The sequence below is a fragment of the Ursus americanus genome, chromosome 23 (genome assembly GCF_024610735.1).
Source record: "Ursus americanus isolate L20-20 chromosome 23, mUrsAme1.1.p, whole genome shotgun sequence".
Lineage (NCBI taxonomy): Eukaryota > Metazoa > Chordata > Mammalia > Carnivora > Ursidae > Ursus > Ursus americanus.
Window position 1 is genome coordinate 12,304,191 of NC_142149.1, and position 16,739 is coordinate 12,320,929.

Genomic DNA, 16,739 nt, shown 5'->3' on the forward strand with positions numbered 1-16,739 from the left:
TCTGAAAAGTCACCTAACTGTATTAGTCACCAGGAAAATACATATGAAAACCACATAATGCAGTGTCACTAGCCACTCTCAAGAATGGCTAAATTTTTTGAAGTAAAAAAAAAAAAAAAAAAAAATTAACTGCCCATACCAAGAATTGAAGAGAAAGTAGAGAAACGGGAGCTGGCCCTTGGCTGATGAGGACAAAAACTAGCAGAGTCACTTCAGAAAACTATTAGGCAGCATCTGTATCAATCAGCTCTCTGCTACACAACAAGTTACCCCAAACCTTCACAGCTTCAAACTACAACCATTGTATCGAGCTCGCAATTCTGTGGGTCAGCAAACTGGGCAGCTCAACCGCTGGAACCGTTCCTCGTCTCAACTTACTCTTTTCTCTTCCTCTTCCTCTTTTGTTTACTAGACCAGCACGGCAGCTGCCCCGGTGCCTGATTAGGATGGTTCCCAACAGGCCAGTGAGGAAGACCCCAGTGAATACACCAGCCAGGCTTCCTACAGGGAAAGTAAAGGCACATCCCCCCTGCTAACGGCTCACAGGCACCCCCTAGCCCTCAACAGGAAGGTTCACCCCTCCCCGATGGCCCCTGACCCCCAGGTGGGTCAGCCTGACTCTAGGGTACTGTCCACCCTCTGGAGCTACCTGCAGGATCTGGGGGACACTCACTCCTGCTGACCTTGCCCAGCTCACATGCCTGTCTTGAGAACTATCCCTGCACTAATCCCACACTCCTCTCGGATTCTGCTCTGGGGCTAAGGGGCAAAGAGTCCTCACTGTTCCTTTGCTCCTGGTGGGAGTGAGACTTTGCAGTCAGAATGTGGACCCATTGTGGGAGTGGGCAGGTGACTAGTAACCAGGATGGAAGGCCCAGGAAAGTCCTCCTTCCAGCCCCCAATCAGGGCCTTAGAAAAAGAAAAAAGAAAAAAGAGAAAAATGTACATAAAGATAGTCGAGCATGAAATATATATCAATTATATTGGCAGAGTAAGAAAACTTCCCCAAAACTAAAGATTAGAAAGCTTAAAGAGTTAAAAAAAAAAAAAAGGAGGAAAATATAATTGCTAGGTTTAATAAGTAAATCCCTACTTGAATTACGTATTCCTAAAAAAATACTAACACACTCCAGGAGAAAGAAAGAATATATCTGAGGGAAAAATGTATTTTTAACAAAAACTAGAAAATTCAAATTCTAGAACATCTAATACATCTGAACGAAGGTGTATGAAAGTCATGCCAGCGATATAAAAAATGCACCCTTGGTGTAGAGCACTAAAATTAACTACTATTAACTGATCACTCACAGGAAGAAAGAAAAAAATCCATCACACATTCTCGAACAAAACTAAAATCAAAGCAAAATCTAAGCTTTTTAATACACTGGGTTCTTAAATTATTCTACTGTGATCAAAAGATATAGTTCAGCCTGATTAATGTATATATGTTATAAATATATAAAAATCCAAAGCTTTCATATTTTACACTGTTAGTGCATTCTTTGAATAATAAAAGTGTGAAACAAAATCCAGGCAGACCTAGTTTTAAGGCATCACCTCAAAATATTTTAGATGTTTTATTTTAATTTTATTATACAAATGAAAAATTTAATCCTCTGAACAGTTAAATAATCGGGCAAAGTACTCTGTGTGCTAAGAAATGTACATTAGAAGTTCCAAATGGCTAAGGGCAAAGGCAAGTTTAAAAGGATAGCCCAGAATTTCACTTTTCACTTTGATATTGCTTTCCGGCAAATATCAAAAAAAAATTGTCTTTCTGGGGGATTTCCTGTGCTCTTCTCCCACACTGGTAACTTAGGCCTTCCCTCCAATGGCAGCTTCCCCTCCACCTCCAAACATAACAATGTGTTTCTTTTGACTTACTATCCCCCTCTTGTTACTAATTCTCTCTTTTCTCTTTCACTAACATGCTTTCAAAATGGCTAGGAGATTCATATTGCTTTAAATTCTTATCCATTCCCTACCTTCTAATCATGTCCCCTGTAGGAGTCACCTGTCCTTACTCTGTCCCCTGAAGACCGGCTGTCCAGCCTCTGGGTGCAGCCACCACCTCGAACAGCATGACTACAAAATAGGATTCCAGCCATCAAGTCTCATGAAGCTCCAAACCTTGACCTCCCCAATTCGTCCAACCACCTCTTCCGACTCCACCAGTCTAAAAGGAAACTTGTAACCCTTAAAATGGATCCCCCCATCTGACAGTTAACTAACAGAGAGTCAATGTTTCCATTTCCTAGAAGCAAACCTTTAGGTGCCCTTCTGGTCAGCTCACCAATCAGTCACTAGCACCCTTTACCCTCTTTGAAATGCCTTTTCTTTCAACACTTTCCAGCTTCACAGAAATCACACTAAGGTGGAGTTCACCACAAACACCGAAAAGATAATTGGTTCCCTTTCTCCAATTTCCATTCACATCCAATATAACTTTCAAAATGCCACCAAGTCAATTTTCCTAAAGTACCACTTTCATTAAAGACCATTATTAGTAGGAATGGTTTTAGGTTTTTTTAAAATAACAATCCCTAATGTCAATGAAGAAGTAAGAAACAGACAATCCTATATACTGCCGGTTGGAGAATAAACTGGCATCTACCTTCTGGGGGCAATGTACCAGGAAGGAATATAACCTGAGACAGCAACCAAATATGTATACAAAGATTCTGCAGGGAATTTTATTGCAGTATTACTTATATTAGCCACAAACTGGGAGCAACCAAAATGTCCAAAAATAGCAGACTGCTTAAATAAGTTATGGAATACCCATCCAAAAGAAAAATTAGTGCTATTGTTAATATTCATATTTATAGAACTATAATAAACTTATAGCAAATTCAAAACAGCACATAATAGTATTTATAATATGACTCCAATTTTGTTTAAATTTTAATTTTATAAATACGCACAGAAAAAAAAGGAGGGGAGAATATATATAGCAAAAGGTTAAACCATCTCTCAGTGTTAAGATTTTCAAACATACTTTATCCCTCTGATCCTCTATATTTTTCAAATTTTCAAATTGCAAATTATTTTATTAATAACAAAATGTGATAAAAATTGTTCTGACCCCCTTTTCATTTCCTCAAAGCGTTTAAACAGCATCATGTAAAGTGGACCCTGGAAGGAAAAACTAAACCTCCAGGGCTCACTACTGCCTAAAATGTAAAAGCTAAACTGCTCAAATTAGCATTCAAAGCTCCAATACAATCCAGCCTGATTAACACTGCCCCCTAATCTAAGTCCCAAAGATCCAGCCCTGACTTTTGACTTACACCACCCATGTTTCTTCATGCCTCTCTTCCTAGCTCTCCATCTCCTTGCCTATCTGGATACATCCATGCCCCTCTCGGTCTTTGTACCTGAAAACTTGCTGCCCGTGGTGGTGGCTCATCCAGGAAATCTCCCAATTTTTTTAACCCAAATGACCTTGCTTCCCCAAGTCCTCCCTCCCCTTCTCTCCACTTTAGTATTCTACTTTCTAACTCATTTTAATATTTTACCATACACTATCTTCAATTATTATTTAACTACATATGTGTGTATCTCCTATTTCACCAGCAAGAAAGTCAGCTTGTGAGGGCAGGGACTGTTTCACACTTCTTTGGAATGTTCTTTCTCTTTCCAGTACTCAAAGTCCTTCTCCCACAGTACCACCGCAGAACTAAATGGCTGACATCCAATAATATTCACTAAATAGAATTAGTTCGGATGTTTTCCAAATACAATACAATTCTCCTACATTGATACACATACATAAAGTACTTTGTTTTACCCCAAGATTCCAACTATTAAGGCGAGCTTCGATGTCGCTGTCATCCAAAGAAACAGCAGATTTCTTGGAATGACCTTCCTGAAAGACAAAAGACAAAAGAAAAGGGTGTGGGGGAGCAGAGAAGGAAGGAAGAAATAAAAGAGAAAAGGAAGGAGGGAGAGAGGGAAAGAGAAAGGAAAGAAGAAAGAAAACAGAAAAGACAGAAAACAGGACAAAATATATGTCATTCAGAGTAATGAGAGTTTTGTGTGCTTTTCTGGTAATGCTGTAGTGCCCTCAAAGGAAAGGTTTATGTTGAGCTGGAGTTCTCAACTCTAAGTAATGGCTGTTTATTATAGCTGCTTAGGGCTATGAGGTGCCTTCCCAATATATTCACACAGTAACTAGATTTCAAAAAGAAAAAAGAAAAAAAAAGCCACACATCAAAAGAATATTTTAAAAATTAATCCAGATTCTTCTCTTTAAGTTCTTTTACAAAAAGTTTTAATTGTGGTATACCACAGTAGCTTTAAAGGGGGGTGGGGAAACACTTGAAAAGATGAATTATTTATAATCCTTAAAATTAGTTAACAGGGAAGTTTGTGTTGATGTCCAAGAAGCTCTTTGTTCTTAAATTAATTCTCATTCATACACTGAATATAAAGAGAAATAAGCTTTGGATTCACATCATGAGAACACAATAATGGTGAAATTTTACTTTTTTAAAAAATTAAAATTGCATGCTTTTTCCCCCTCCCATATAACTTATTATATTACACATTTATCAAAGCAGATTAAAATTATAACTGAGCACTGCCTAAAATCTGTGCCCAGAAATGGACAATGATCTAAAAGCCCTAGAAACTTAGAAAGGTAAATCTGTGTAAAATAATAATGTATGTATTACAGTACAGCCAAAAAACATATTTTGAAATTAAACTTGTTGGCACACCATTTCCATACTTTTAGAAAACCTCACTACTAATAAATAAATCTATTTACCTATGATCATTTAAATTATCTGAAGTGATGAAAAAATATACTAAAATGTTCCCCATATCTTATCTCCAAATTTCTATTCAACAAAATGTTGAATTTATTATATATACTATATTTAAATTCATTATTGTTTCTATCGTTGGTCCCGTTTCTTGTATGTTTTTCTCTGTGAACAAGAATGTCTTAAGAAAATGCACCTGCCTTGTTTATTCTGAGTAAATGTAATGGTTGATAATAAACCCACAAATATTTAAAATACGCTGCCCTTAAAATTTTCCAAAGTTCCAAACTATCACTGGAGAAAATGCAGTGAGTTATGTTTAGAGCAATATGTGCTGAACAGTCAGTCACGCATCACACATGATCTCCTTATAACTAAAAGTCATGTAACCCAAGACAAGCCAAAGTTACGCAAGAAAGGCCATAGTAAGCAGGCAAAATTCTTCTCTTTGGAAAGCTAACCGGAATGCTCACTAGCACCTCAAACCAAAACTATGTGAAGCAACTGGATGCAAGAGAGGCATTCACATTTCAGGACATAAGCAGTTCACTTTCAGCAAAAATGCAGTATCCCCTACCTCACTACAAGTTAATCCCAGTTTCTTCAATTTATGTCTACTGGGTGTCTAATCATATATATATATTTATACACACATACACACTGAGTAAAAGGGAAAAGGAAAAAAACAGCTAAAAAATGAAGCTTCCAAAGTTACTCGTCAATGCATAAGAGAAACAATACACTGCTTCACATGATGCCTCCAAATAATTGAGAAAGCAGAAGGAACACCGTGGAATAGACCAAACACACATTTTCTTTGATATCAGGGTGTTCACCAAAACCTTGAGACTTTATTCACTGTTTTTAAGTAATTGTTGGAACTTTGACAAACATGAAAAACTAAAAATTTGTGGAGCTATTTTAAAATAACAAACAAAGTAGAATCTGATCTTACACAGCTCTTTGGGGTAACACTTTGTCCATCTTCTCTGGAGGCTGGACTCCTAGAATGTGGTCTCATTTGGAGCTTCGCAGTGGATTGTTCCCTACTAACAGAGCAAAACAGTAACAATCAGAATGGGGGAAATTCAGAGGACACGGGGCATTCAAATCTAGGATAACTAATTTTTTTCATTTAGAAATGAGATGATTGTTTATATTTAACAATGATGCTGCCATTGCAAAGAAAAAGGAAATGCGTATTACCGACCATTTGTATTTCTCACATTTTATTTTATTGAGATTTAACTATAAATAAAATGTCACCTAAATGCCACATACTTGCTTACAAACAAATGCTATTTTTAAATGGAGCTGTAATAAACTACATGTATTTAAATCCTTTCTCCTTCCTCCCTATTTTCCTAAGTGGAGAACAAGAGAAAAATGAAGCATATATTTTCCCAGAGAGGATAATTGTTTTAAAAGGTTAGTAAGTTTTCTTGGATTCATGTTGTACATCAAGATGAAGCCTTAAAATACATAAAATTTAAAAATCCTCATGTACTGGAAATTTGGATTAATTTGAAGTCATGTCAGAAACTACAGATAAATCAGTCTTAAATTTAAGATACACCATGTTAATTCAGGTAAAATGTTATAAGTACGGTAAATTTAGGAAAATAGTTTAAGCTTCCAAATGGATTTGAACAAAAAGGCTTTTCTCCAATATAAAATATAATATAAAAATATCATTCTCAATATTCTACTTTAGCCTGGAGTCTCTCATATATTTTTTACTCAAGCTATGTCAATGAAAGTTTCATTATTATGAATATCTATGCTCTGAACAGCTCCTTCAAGATATATAAAATGGAAATTAACCATTAAAGAGTGAGTTAAAGTCACTAACTTTTAACCACAAGCCCTATCAGGATTCCCTTCACAAATACTGGTCCATACTAAGTATTCCCAAAGACAGAATAGTAGTTGAAAAAGACAAGATGACAATGACAGTGTTTTTGTTAGTAACAATGAAAGAATAACATTACTTAGACTAGTTACTAAGTAATGTAAAATGTCTGAAAAAGCTGTTTTAAAGAGAGCTATTAATTTTTTATACCTGTATTCAATATCCCAGGTATCTAAAAACAAATGAGAAAAAGAGACAAAGTAATATTTTGAGAATAATTTCATTATCCCATGTGCTTGAGCTGATATAAACATTTAAAACTAAGGATGGCAACCTGATATACCATACTAAGCAGTGGCCTGTCCTTCTTTAAGAATAGATTAAACAATCATAAAAAGAGCTAACTTAAAAATTGAAAAATGCTTAAATATTAAAAGAAATTCTCATACAAAATATTAATAAAAAAGAGGACTGAAACATTTATTTATTTATTACACAGGGTGCATACATAAAACAACATATCCTTTAATTCACTTGTAGCTGTCCTCTGTACCAATCTACCTCTTTCCCTTCACAATAAATTTTCAAAGTTATTAGATCCATGTCCTAACCATACACTTTTCAATCAACTGCAAACTGACTTCCACTCATCCTGAAAGTGCCATAATACGTCATCAACGATCTCCTAGTTGCTCAAGCAAATGAGCCGCTATCTGTCCTTACTCTAGTCCATCTCACTAAAACATCAGGAACGGTGTTTTAAAGATGCCACATTCACTGGCTCCGTAGAACCATTCTTCTCCAGTTCTCATTCGATCCTTCAGAAAACTCCTTCACAATAACATTCAGCAGCTTTTCCTTCCCTGCCCACTCCAAGCATGCTATAATCTCAGGGTTCTGCATCTAACCTTGTTTATTTCCCTTTTACATGCATTCCCTCTGGACAATCCGAAGTGCTAATAAAACGACTATCCATTTTTCAAATAACACGAAGCTTTGGTTACTAAATCTACATTTCCAACCCAAACTGCTCTCTCTCGGCCTCCAGCCCCATTATAAATACAAATTTGAAAAGCCCTACTTACTTACAATTTAACTTGTCCAAAACTAAATTCGTTATATTGTCCCTAAAACATGCTCCAATTCAGGCCAAATAAAGCAGAGGCATTCCTGAAGCCAGTTTCTTGTACAGGCAGTCGAGACAACTAATGAAGGAGGCCTTATCATTGCTAAAATCTGGCTGACACAAGAGACACAGGACATTGGGCACAGAAGTTTAGTTTCTTGCCACTGGGACTATCTCCAGCTGGAAACACCATTAACTGGAACTCAGAGCAGAGAGGCAGTTCAAACTCACAGTGATGGAGCTGGAGGTAAGGGTGACAGTGACAGAGAGGATAGGAGACAAAGCTCAACCCTATAAGCCTCTTTAGGAAGAATAACAGGTGCTGTCTGCCACACAGAATAGCAAGATGTGGTGCTCAGAGAGCACCTGGTACAGGGGACATGATTACAGGAGCTTATGGTTATGGTACTTGCACCAATGAGAAGAGAGGGACTGTGGCTTGATCAATTTCAGGGTGTTGAAACTAACACAGAAACATTAGTAAGCATGTTAGTAAGTTTCCTGACATGCAAATGCCTCTTACCTCCCCAGAAGGAATAAAACTATAGGAAATATAAATTTTTCCCTTTCACTTTTTCCTAATATTAAAATATCTCAGCAGGAATCCAGAACCATTCTCTCAGCATCATTCTTGATTCCAAATACTAGAGAAACAAAGACTTGCCCCCATAAAGATAGATAAGACACAAGACATGGTTTTTCTTTCTTATTTATGTGATGAAATACATAGATCTTCAAGTACCAAAAACCCTCATGTTCCTGGGATAAGCCCCATATATTCATGTTATATTATCCTTTGTATCCTTTTTCTGAATACAATTTGCTATTAAGAATGTTTAAATCTATGTCCATGAGGGAATACTGGTATGCAGTTTTATGTTCTTGTAATGTCTTTGTCTTTTTTTGGAAACAACGTAATACTGAATTAACAAAATCAGTTTGGAAGCATTCCCTCTTCCTCTATTTCCTGGAAAAATTTCATGCAGGATGGTATTTCTTCCATAAAAGCCTGATAAAATTCACCAAGGAAGCCATCTGGGTTTGGAGATTTCTTTGTGAAAAGGTGGTTAATTACGAATTAAGTTTCCTTGGTAGGTAATAGGGCTACTCAAATTTCCCGTTCCTTCTTGAGTCATTTTTGGTTCTGTGTCTTTCAGGGAATGTGTCTACTTCCTCAAAGTTTTCAGTGATATAAAGTTGTTTATATTATTCTCTTATTATATTCTTAATGCATGCATGATCCATATGGAGTCTCCTTTACATTCTTGATACTGCTAATTTGTGTTTTCTCTCTTTTATTTTTAATTGTGGCAAAATACATGTAACATAAAATTTACTGTCTTAACCATTTTTAAGTGTACAGTTTAGTGGCATTAAGTATATTCACAGGGGCGCTTGGGTGGCTCAGTTGGTTAGGTGTCGGACTCTTGGTTTTGGCTCAGGTCATGACCTCAGGGTCCCGAAATCAAAACCTGCACCCAGCTCCGTGCTGAGCATGGGGTCTGCTTGTCCGTCTCCCTCTGCTCCTCCCCCCACCTGTGCTTTCACGCTAATAAAAATCTTTTAAAAAATAGCACATGCATATTGCTGTGCACCCATCACCACCATCCATCTCTAGAACGTTTTCATCTTCCCAAACTGAAACTCTGTACCCATTAAACAATAACTCCCCATTCTTCTCTGCCTACAGCCTTTGGCAAACACCATTCTACTTTCTGCCTTTATGAATCTGACTACTTTAGGTACCTCATATAAGTGGAAACATACAGTATTTGTCTTTTTGTGATTGGCTTATTTCCCCCAGCATAACATCTTCAAGCTTCATCCATGCTGCAACATGTGTCAGAATTTCCTCCCTTTTTAAGGCTCACTCATCTTCCATTGTATGTATATACCACATTTTCTTTCCATTCATCGACTAACGAACACTTGGAATTCTTCCACCTTTTGGATAGTGCAAATAATGATACCATGAACATGAGTGTACAAATAACTGTTCAAGTTCCCATTTTCAATTCTTTTGGGTTTGTTAGATCATATGGTAACTACTTTTAATTTGAGGAACTGCCATATTATTTTTCACAGTAGCCTATCCCATTTTACATTTCCACCAAGAGTGCACAAGGGTCTCAAGTTCTCCACATCCTTGATAACACTTAATTTCTGGGTTTTAATAGTAGCCATCCTAATAGGTGTGAGGTGGTATCTCGGTATGTTTTTGATTTGCATTTCCAGAATGATTATTGATATTGAGCATCTTTTCATGTGTTTATTGGTCATATGCATATCTTCTTTGGAGAAACGGCTATTCAAGTTGTTTGCCTATTTCTGACCAGGTAGTTTTTTGTTAGCATTGAGTTGCAGAAGTTTTGTTTTGGTTTTGTTTTGTTTTTAGAAAGAGTGTGCACACATGTGTGAACCAGGGGGCAGAGGGGCAGAGGGAGAGGGAGAGAATCTTAAGCAGGCTCCAAGCTGAGCTGAGAGCCCAACTCAGGGCTCAGTACCATGACCCCGAGGTCATGACCCAAGCCAAAATCAAGAGTCGGACACCTAAATGACTGAGCCACCCAGGCATCCCAACTTGTAGAATTTTTTTATATATTCTGAAAATTAACCATGTTTCAATTTGCAAATATTTTCTCCCATTGCATGGGATGTCTTTTCATTCTGTTGATTGCACCCTTTGATACACAAAAGTTTTTTAATTTTGATGTAACTCATCTATTTTTTTGCTTTTGGTGTCATATCCAAATCATTGCCAAATCCACTGCCATGAAGCCTCCCCCTATATTTTCAACTAAAAGTTTTATAGTTGTAGCTCTTATATTTAGGTCTTTGATCCATTTTGAGTTTATTTTTGTATATAATGTAAGGTAAAAGTCCACCTTCATTCTTTTGCATGTGTTTTGCATCTAGTTTTCCCAGCACCACTTGTTGAAAAACTGTCCTATTCCTCTTAAATGGTCTTGGCACCCTTGACAAAAATAATTTGGTCATATATACAAGGGTTTAGTTCCAGGGTCTCTATTCTAGTATGTTATTCTATATATATCTCCCATCTTTATAATAATACCACTGTTTTGATTACTGTGGCTTTGGAATAAATTTTGAAATCAGAAAGTGTGAGAACTCCAGTTTTGTTCTTCTTTTCCAAGACTGTTATGGCTACATTGTCACTTGAAATTCCATATGAATTCTAGGATGGATTTTTGTAATTCTGGGAGAAAAAAAAAAAAAAACATGTCACTCGAATCTTGATAGTATTGCATTGGATCCATGAGCACAGGATGTCTTTCCATTTACTAGTGTCTTCTTTAATTTTTTTCCACATTTTGTAGCTTTTCACCTCCTTAAATAAGTTTATTCCTAAATATTTTATTCTTTGTGAGGCTATTGTAAATGGAATTGTTTTGTTTTGTTTTTTTAAGATTTTATTTATTTGACAGAGAGAGAGACAGCCAGCGAGAGAGGGAACACAAGCAGGGGGAGTGGGAGAGGAAGAAGCAGGCTCCCAGCGGAGGAGCCTGATGTGGGGCACGATCCCAGGACGCCAGGATCACGCCCTGAGCCGAAGGCAGACGCTTAACGACTGCGCCACCCAGGCGCCCCTGGAATTGTTTTCTTAATTTCTTTTCACATTGTTTACTGTTAGTGTATAAAGAAATGCAACTGATTTTTCTGTGTTGGTTTTGTATCCCGCTGCTTTGTTGAATTTATTGGTTCTAACAGTTTTTTATGGAATATGTAGGGTTTTCTATGTATAAGATCGTGTCACCTGTGAACAGAGGTGATTTTACTTCTTTCTTTCCAATTCGGATTCCTTTCTTTTTCTTGTCTATTTGCTCTGGCTAGGACTTCTAGTACTATGTTGAATAGAAGTGACAAGAGTGGGCATCATTGTCCTGTTCCTGACATAAAGTAAGTCTTTGTCTTTCAACATTAAGTATGATGTTGGCTATCTGCTTTTCATATGTGGACTATTATTTAGAGATAATTTCCTTCTATTCCTGGTTTGTTAAGTATTTTTATCATGAAAGGGTATTAAATTTTGTTAGATGCTTTTTCTGCATCAATTGAGATGATCATGTGGTTTTTTTCTGTCATTCTGTTAATGCAATGTATTATATTGATTGAGTTTCATATGTTGAATTATCCTTGCATTCCAGGAATATCCCACTTGGTCATGGTATATAATCCTCTTAATGTGCTGCCAAAGTCTGTTTGCTAGTTGGATTTTTTATTTATTTTTTATTTTTTTAAGAATTTTACATCAATATTCATCAGGTAAATCGGTCTGTAGTTTTCCAGTAGTGTCTTTGTCTGGCTTTGGTATCAGGGTAATTCTTACTTCATGCCATGAATTGGAAGTATTTCCACCTCTTCAATTTTTTGGAAGAGTTTGAGGAGGATTGGTGTTAAATATTCTTTAGATGCTCAGTAGAATTCACCAATGAAGCCATCTGGTCCTAGGCTTTTCTTTGTTGTGAGACTGTTGTATATTCCTTCGATCACCTTACCAGTTACAGGTTTTTTCGGATTTTCTATCTCTTCATGATTCAGTCTTTGTAGATTGTGTGTTTCCAGTAATTTGTCCATTTCATTTGGTTTATCCCATTTGTTGGCATATATCTGTTCATCATACTCACCTGTAATCCTTTTCATTTCCATAAAATCAGTTGTAATATCCCCTCTTTCATTTCTAATTTCAGTTGAGTCTTCTTTCTTTTCCAGTCAATTCAGCTAAATGTTTGTCAATTTTGTTGGTTTTTTTTTTTTTAAGAAAACCACTGTTGGTTTTATTTTTTCCCTAATGCTTTTTTCATTCTCCATTTTGTTTATCTCTGCTCTAATTTTTATTATTTCCTTTCTTCTGCTAAATCTGGAGTTTGTTCTTCTTTTTCCAGTTCCTTAAGATGCAAATTCAGTTCCTCAATGTGAGATCTTTTTTTCTTTTTTAATGTAAGCTTTTACAGTTGTAAATTTCCCTCTTAGCACTGCTTTCACAGCATCTCACAAGTTTTGGTTCATTGTGTTTTCATTTGCATTACCTCAATATATTTTCTAATGTCCCTTTTGATTTCTTCCTTACTCATTGCTTGCTCAGAGTTATTTAATTTCCATACATTTATGAATTTTCTAGTTGTACTTCTCCTACTGACTTCTAGTTTCCTTATAATTTGATCAGAAAAAAATACTCTGTGTGATTTTGATTTTTCAAAATGTATTAAGACTTTTTGTGGCCTACCATATGGTTTACCCTAGAGAATATTCCATGCACTCCCGAGAAAAATGTGTATTCTGCAGTTGTTAGGTGATTTACTCTGTATATATCTGTTTGGTCCAATTGGTCTACAGTGTTGTTCAAGTCTTCTATTTCTTAATTAATCTTCTGATTGTTCTATCCATTATTGAATTAGGGAATGTGAGGTACCAAAGTTTCCTACTATTATTATAGAGCTATTTCTCCCTTCAGTTCTGTCAATGTTTGCCTCATATATTTAGGACTTCTGATGTTTGGTGCATGTATGTTTATAATTGTTAAATCTTCTTGGTGAATTGACCCTTTTATCATAATATAATGTCCTTCTTTGTCTCAGAACAGTTTTTTATTTAAAGTCCATTTTGCATGATATATAGCCACCTCTGTTCTCCTTTGGTTACTATTTATATGGAATACCTTTCTTCATCTTTTCAATTTCAATGTGTGTGTGTCCTTAGATCTAAAGTGAGTCTCCTGTAAACAGCATATAGTTGGATACTGGCATTTTTTTATCCATTCTTCTAAGCCATGACTTTTGATTGTGGGGTTTAATACATTTATATATAAAGTGCAATTAATTAGTGATGGACAAAGACTATTCCCATTTTGTTATCTTCTGTATTCTTATAGCTTATTTGTCTATTTCCTTCCTTACTGCCTACCCTTTTTATTTAGTTGATTTTTTTTTGTAGTGACGTGTTTTGATTCCCGTCTCATAGCCTTTTGTGTATATTTTCTTTGTGGTTACCACGAACATCACAAAAAAAAAAAAAAATCCTAAAATTACAACAATATATTTTAAACTTCAATTGCATACAAAACCTCTACTCCTTTACAGCTCCACATCTTTCTCCACAGCTTTTTGTTACTTATACCATGTACTCATTAACACATATTTATAATTATTTTATGCATACTTCTTTATACTCCTATAGAAAACAAAAAAATGGAAATATAAGCCAAAATTAAAATTCTACAGGTTTTTATATTTGTCACTGTATTTCTTTTTATTTGATCAGTCTGACCAGAATTTATCAATTTTATTTAGCTTTCAAAAAAAAAAAAAATCAATGCGGACACCTGGGTGGCTCAGTGGGTTAAGTGTATGTCTTCGGCTCAGGTCATGATCCCAAGGTCCTGGGTTGAAGTCCCGAATCAGACTCCTTGCTCAGCAGGGAGTCTGCTTCTCCCTCTGTCTGATGCTCCCCCTGCTTGTGCACCCTCTCTCTCTCTGACAAATAAAGTCTTAAAAAAAAAAAAAGTCAATGCTTGGTTCATTGATGTTTCTCTATTGCTTTCTGTTGCATTAATTTCCATTCATCTATTTTTTTCCTTCATTCTACTTACATTGGGTCCACTCACCTCTTATTTTTCCAGCTTCCAAAGGGGGGAGCTGTTAGCACTGATTTTAGATATCTCTTCTTTTCTTTTCTTTTTAAGGATTTTATTTATTTATTTTAGAGAGAGAGAGAGGGTGCACAAGCTCGGGGGTCAGGCAGAGGGAGAGGGAGAATCTCAAGCAAACTTCATGCTAAGCATGGCGCCTAACACTGGACTCAATCCCAGGACCCTGAAATCATGACCTAAGCTGAAATCAAGAGTCAGACACTTAACTGACTGAGCCACCCAGACACCCTGATATCTCTTCTTTACTGTTATAAGCATTAAAAACTCTAAATTTCCCTCTAAGCACTGCCTTAGCTGTACCTCATATATTTTGTATTTTCCTTATCTTCTGTTTGAAAATATTTTCTAAATTCCCTTGTGATTTCTTTCCTAGAGGTGATTTTTTTGGGACACCTGGCTGACTCAGTCAGTGGGGCATGCAACTTTTGATCTCAGGGTTGTGAGTTCGAGCCCCACACTGGGTGTGGAGATCATTTAAAACTAAATCTTTTTTTAAAAAAAAGAAGTTTTTAAATTTATAAACATTTTAGGGCTTTTCTGGATGTACAATAGTATTATTAATTTCTCATTAAATTCAAATGAGGACAGAATATATACTCCATGTCTTTCATCTTCTGAGACCAATTGAGATTTCTTTTATGACCCAGAGATGACCTATCTGGATGAACATGCCATGTGCACTTAAAGGATGTGTAACCTGCACTTATTGGGTAGGGTATTTTATAGATGTCAGTGAGGTTGAGGTGAGTCAGTGCATTTTTCAAGTCCTCTATCCTTACTGATTTTTCTGCTCCATCAGTTCCTAAGAAAGGGTGTTAAAATCTGCAACATTTGTGGATTTGTCTGTTTCTCCTTTTAGCTATTATGTTTTGCCTCGTGTTTTTGAAGCTTTACTATTTGCTACATATATATTTATAATTGTTATGTCATGCTTATGAACTGACCCTTAATGTCATTACAAAATTATGTTTGTCTCTAATAATTCTCCTTAGCTTACAGCCTATGTTATCTGATATTTAATACAGCCATTCCAACTTTCTTATGCTTGTTTTCATTTTACATCTCTTTACATTCTACATCTCTTTCAATTTCCTTGTCTTGGTATTTTAAAGTATGTCTCTTATAGATAACATACAATTGGTTCTTGCTTTTTTAATCCAATATAACAATCACTGCCTTTGGATTGAACTGTTGAGTCTATTTACATTTAATGTAATTATTGATATGATTCTATTTAGTCTGCCATTTTGCTCTTTGTTTTGTATTTGTCCCATCTCCTCTTTGTTCCTCTGTTCTTCCTTCCCTACCTTCTTTTGTGTTAGTCACAAAACTTTACTGTATTCCATTTTAATCCCTCTAGTTATATTTCTTCCTGGTTATAGGTCTTTCTATTATATTTTTAGTACTTGTTCTAGGTATGTACTATGCAATATCTAATATGGCTCCCAATGATCCCCATCTCCTGGTATTCATGCCCTTGTATAAGCTCTTTTCTAGAGTGTACACTGAACCTAGTGATTGAGTTCTAATAACCTGCATCTAACACAAGTTATAGAATATCACTTCCAAGATTAGTTTACAAAAAGACCCTGGTTTCCATCTGGCTTATTCTCTCTAATGCAAGCCAGCTGCCATGTTGCACGCTGTCCACTGGAGAAGTCTAAACAACAAGAAACTCAGGGAAGCCTCTGGATGAAAGCCATAATACTGAGGCCCTCAGACAAACACCCCACAAATACTTTGTAGCTTTATAAGAGAACCTGAGCCACAAATCCCAGGCAAGTCATGTCCACAAGATGATAAACGTTTATTCTTTTTAAGCTGCTAAGACTTGGAATAATTTGTTATGCAGCAACAGATAATAACTAACGCCTTAAATGTCATTTGAACCAGATAGTGGTAGGAGTATGGAAGGACTTTGAATAGTATGCTAGTGAAAAACAAAATTGACTTGAAGAAGCTGTAGGTAGAAATCTGGAATTTGAAGACATTGCCAGTGAGAGCTCAAGACGAAGTGAGAGACATGTTATTAAAATCTAGAGGAAGAGGGCTCCTTTTTATACAGTGGCAGAAAGCCACACTATCACCTTCAGTAACATGTAAAATAGAAAATGTTGTTAATAAATTGGGTAAGTGATATAGTGAAGGAGATTTCCAAGCAAAGTATTTCTTGTTGCCCACAGTAAAATGCAAGAGGAGAGTAATAAATTAAAAGAAAAAAGAATCAGGGCTTCATGGTTTTAAAAATTCTCAGTCTCCAGCTGGCAAAAGATGCTAAAGTAAGAAATGTCATCCAAGTGACGTTTGGGCACTGCCTAGAGATAA

General features: G+C 36.1%; 1 protein-coding gene across 12 annotated transcripts in view; it reads right to left on the minus strand.

Annotated features, from left to right (window-relative positions):
* CEP112 (centrosomal protein 112) overlaps positions 1 to 16,739 on the minus strand; it is a 437,573-nt gene that overhangs the window by 396,542 nt on the left and 24,292 nt on the right. For 9 of the 12 annotated variants that reach the window (XR_015721256.1, XM_087854195.1, XM_045813972.2 and 6 more), the window contains 2 exons: positions 5,725 to 5,818; positions 3,791 to 3,868 (listed from right to left, as the gene is read on the minus strand). Coding sequence is in view for 11 of the 12 variants with exons in the window: in XM_087854195.1 (XP_087710321.1) it covers positions 3,791 to 3,868; positions 5,725 to 5,818 (172 nt within the window). In the remaining variant the exon portion in view is untranslated. Of the gene's footprint in view, positions 1 to 3,790; positions 3,869 to 5,724; positions 5,819 to 6,831; positions 6,854 to 16,739 lie in introns of all 12 variants that reach the window. The other 3 variants (XM_045813973.2, XM_087854197.1, XM_087854194.1) reach the window with 2 other exon arrangements.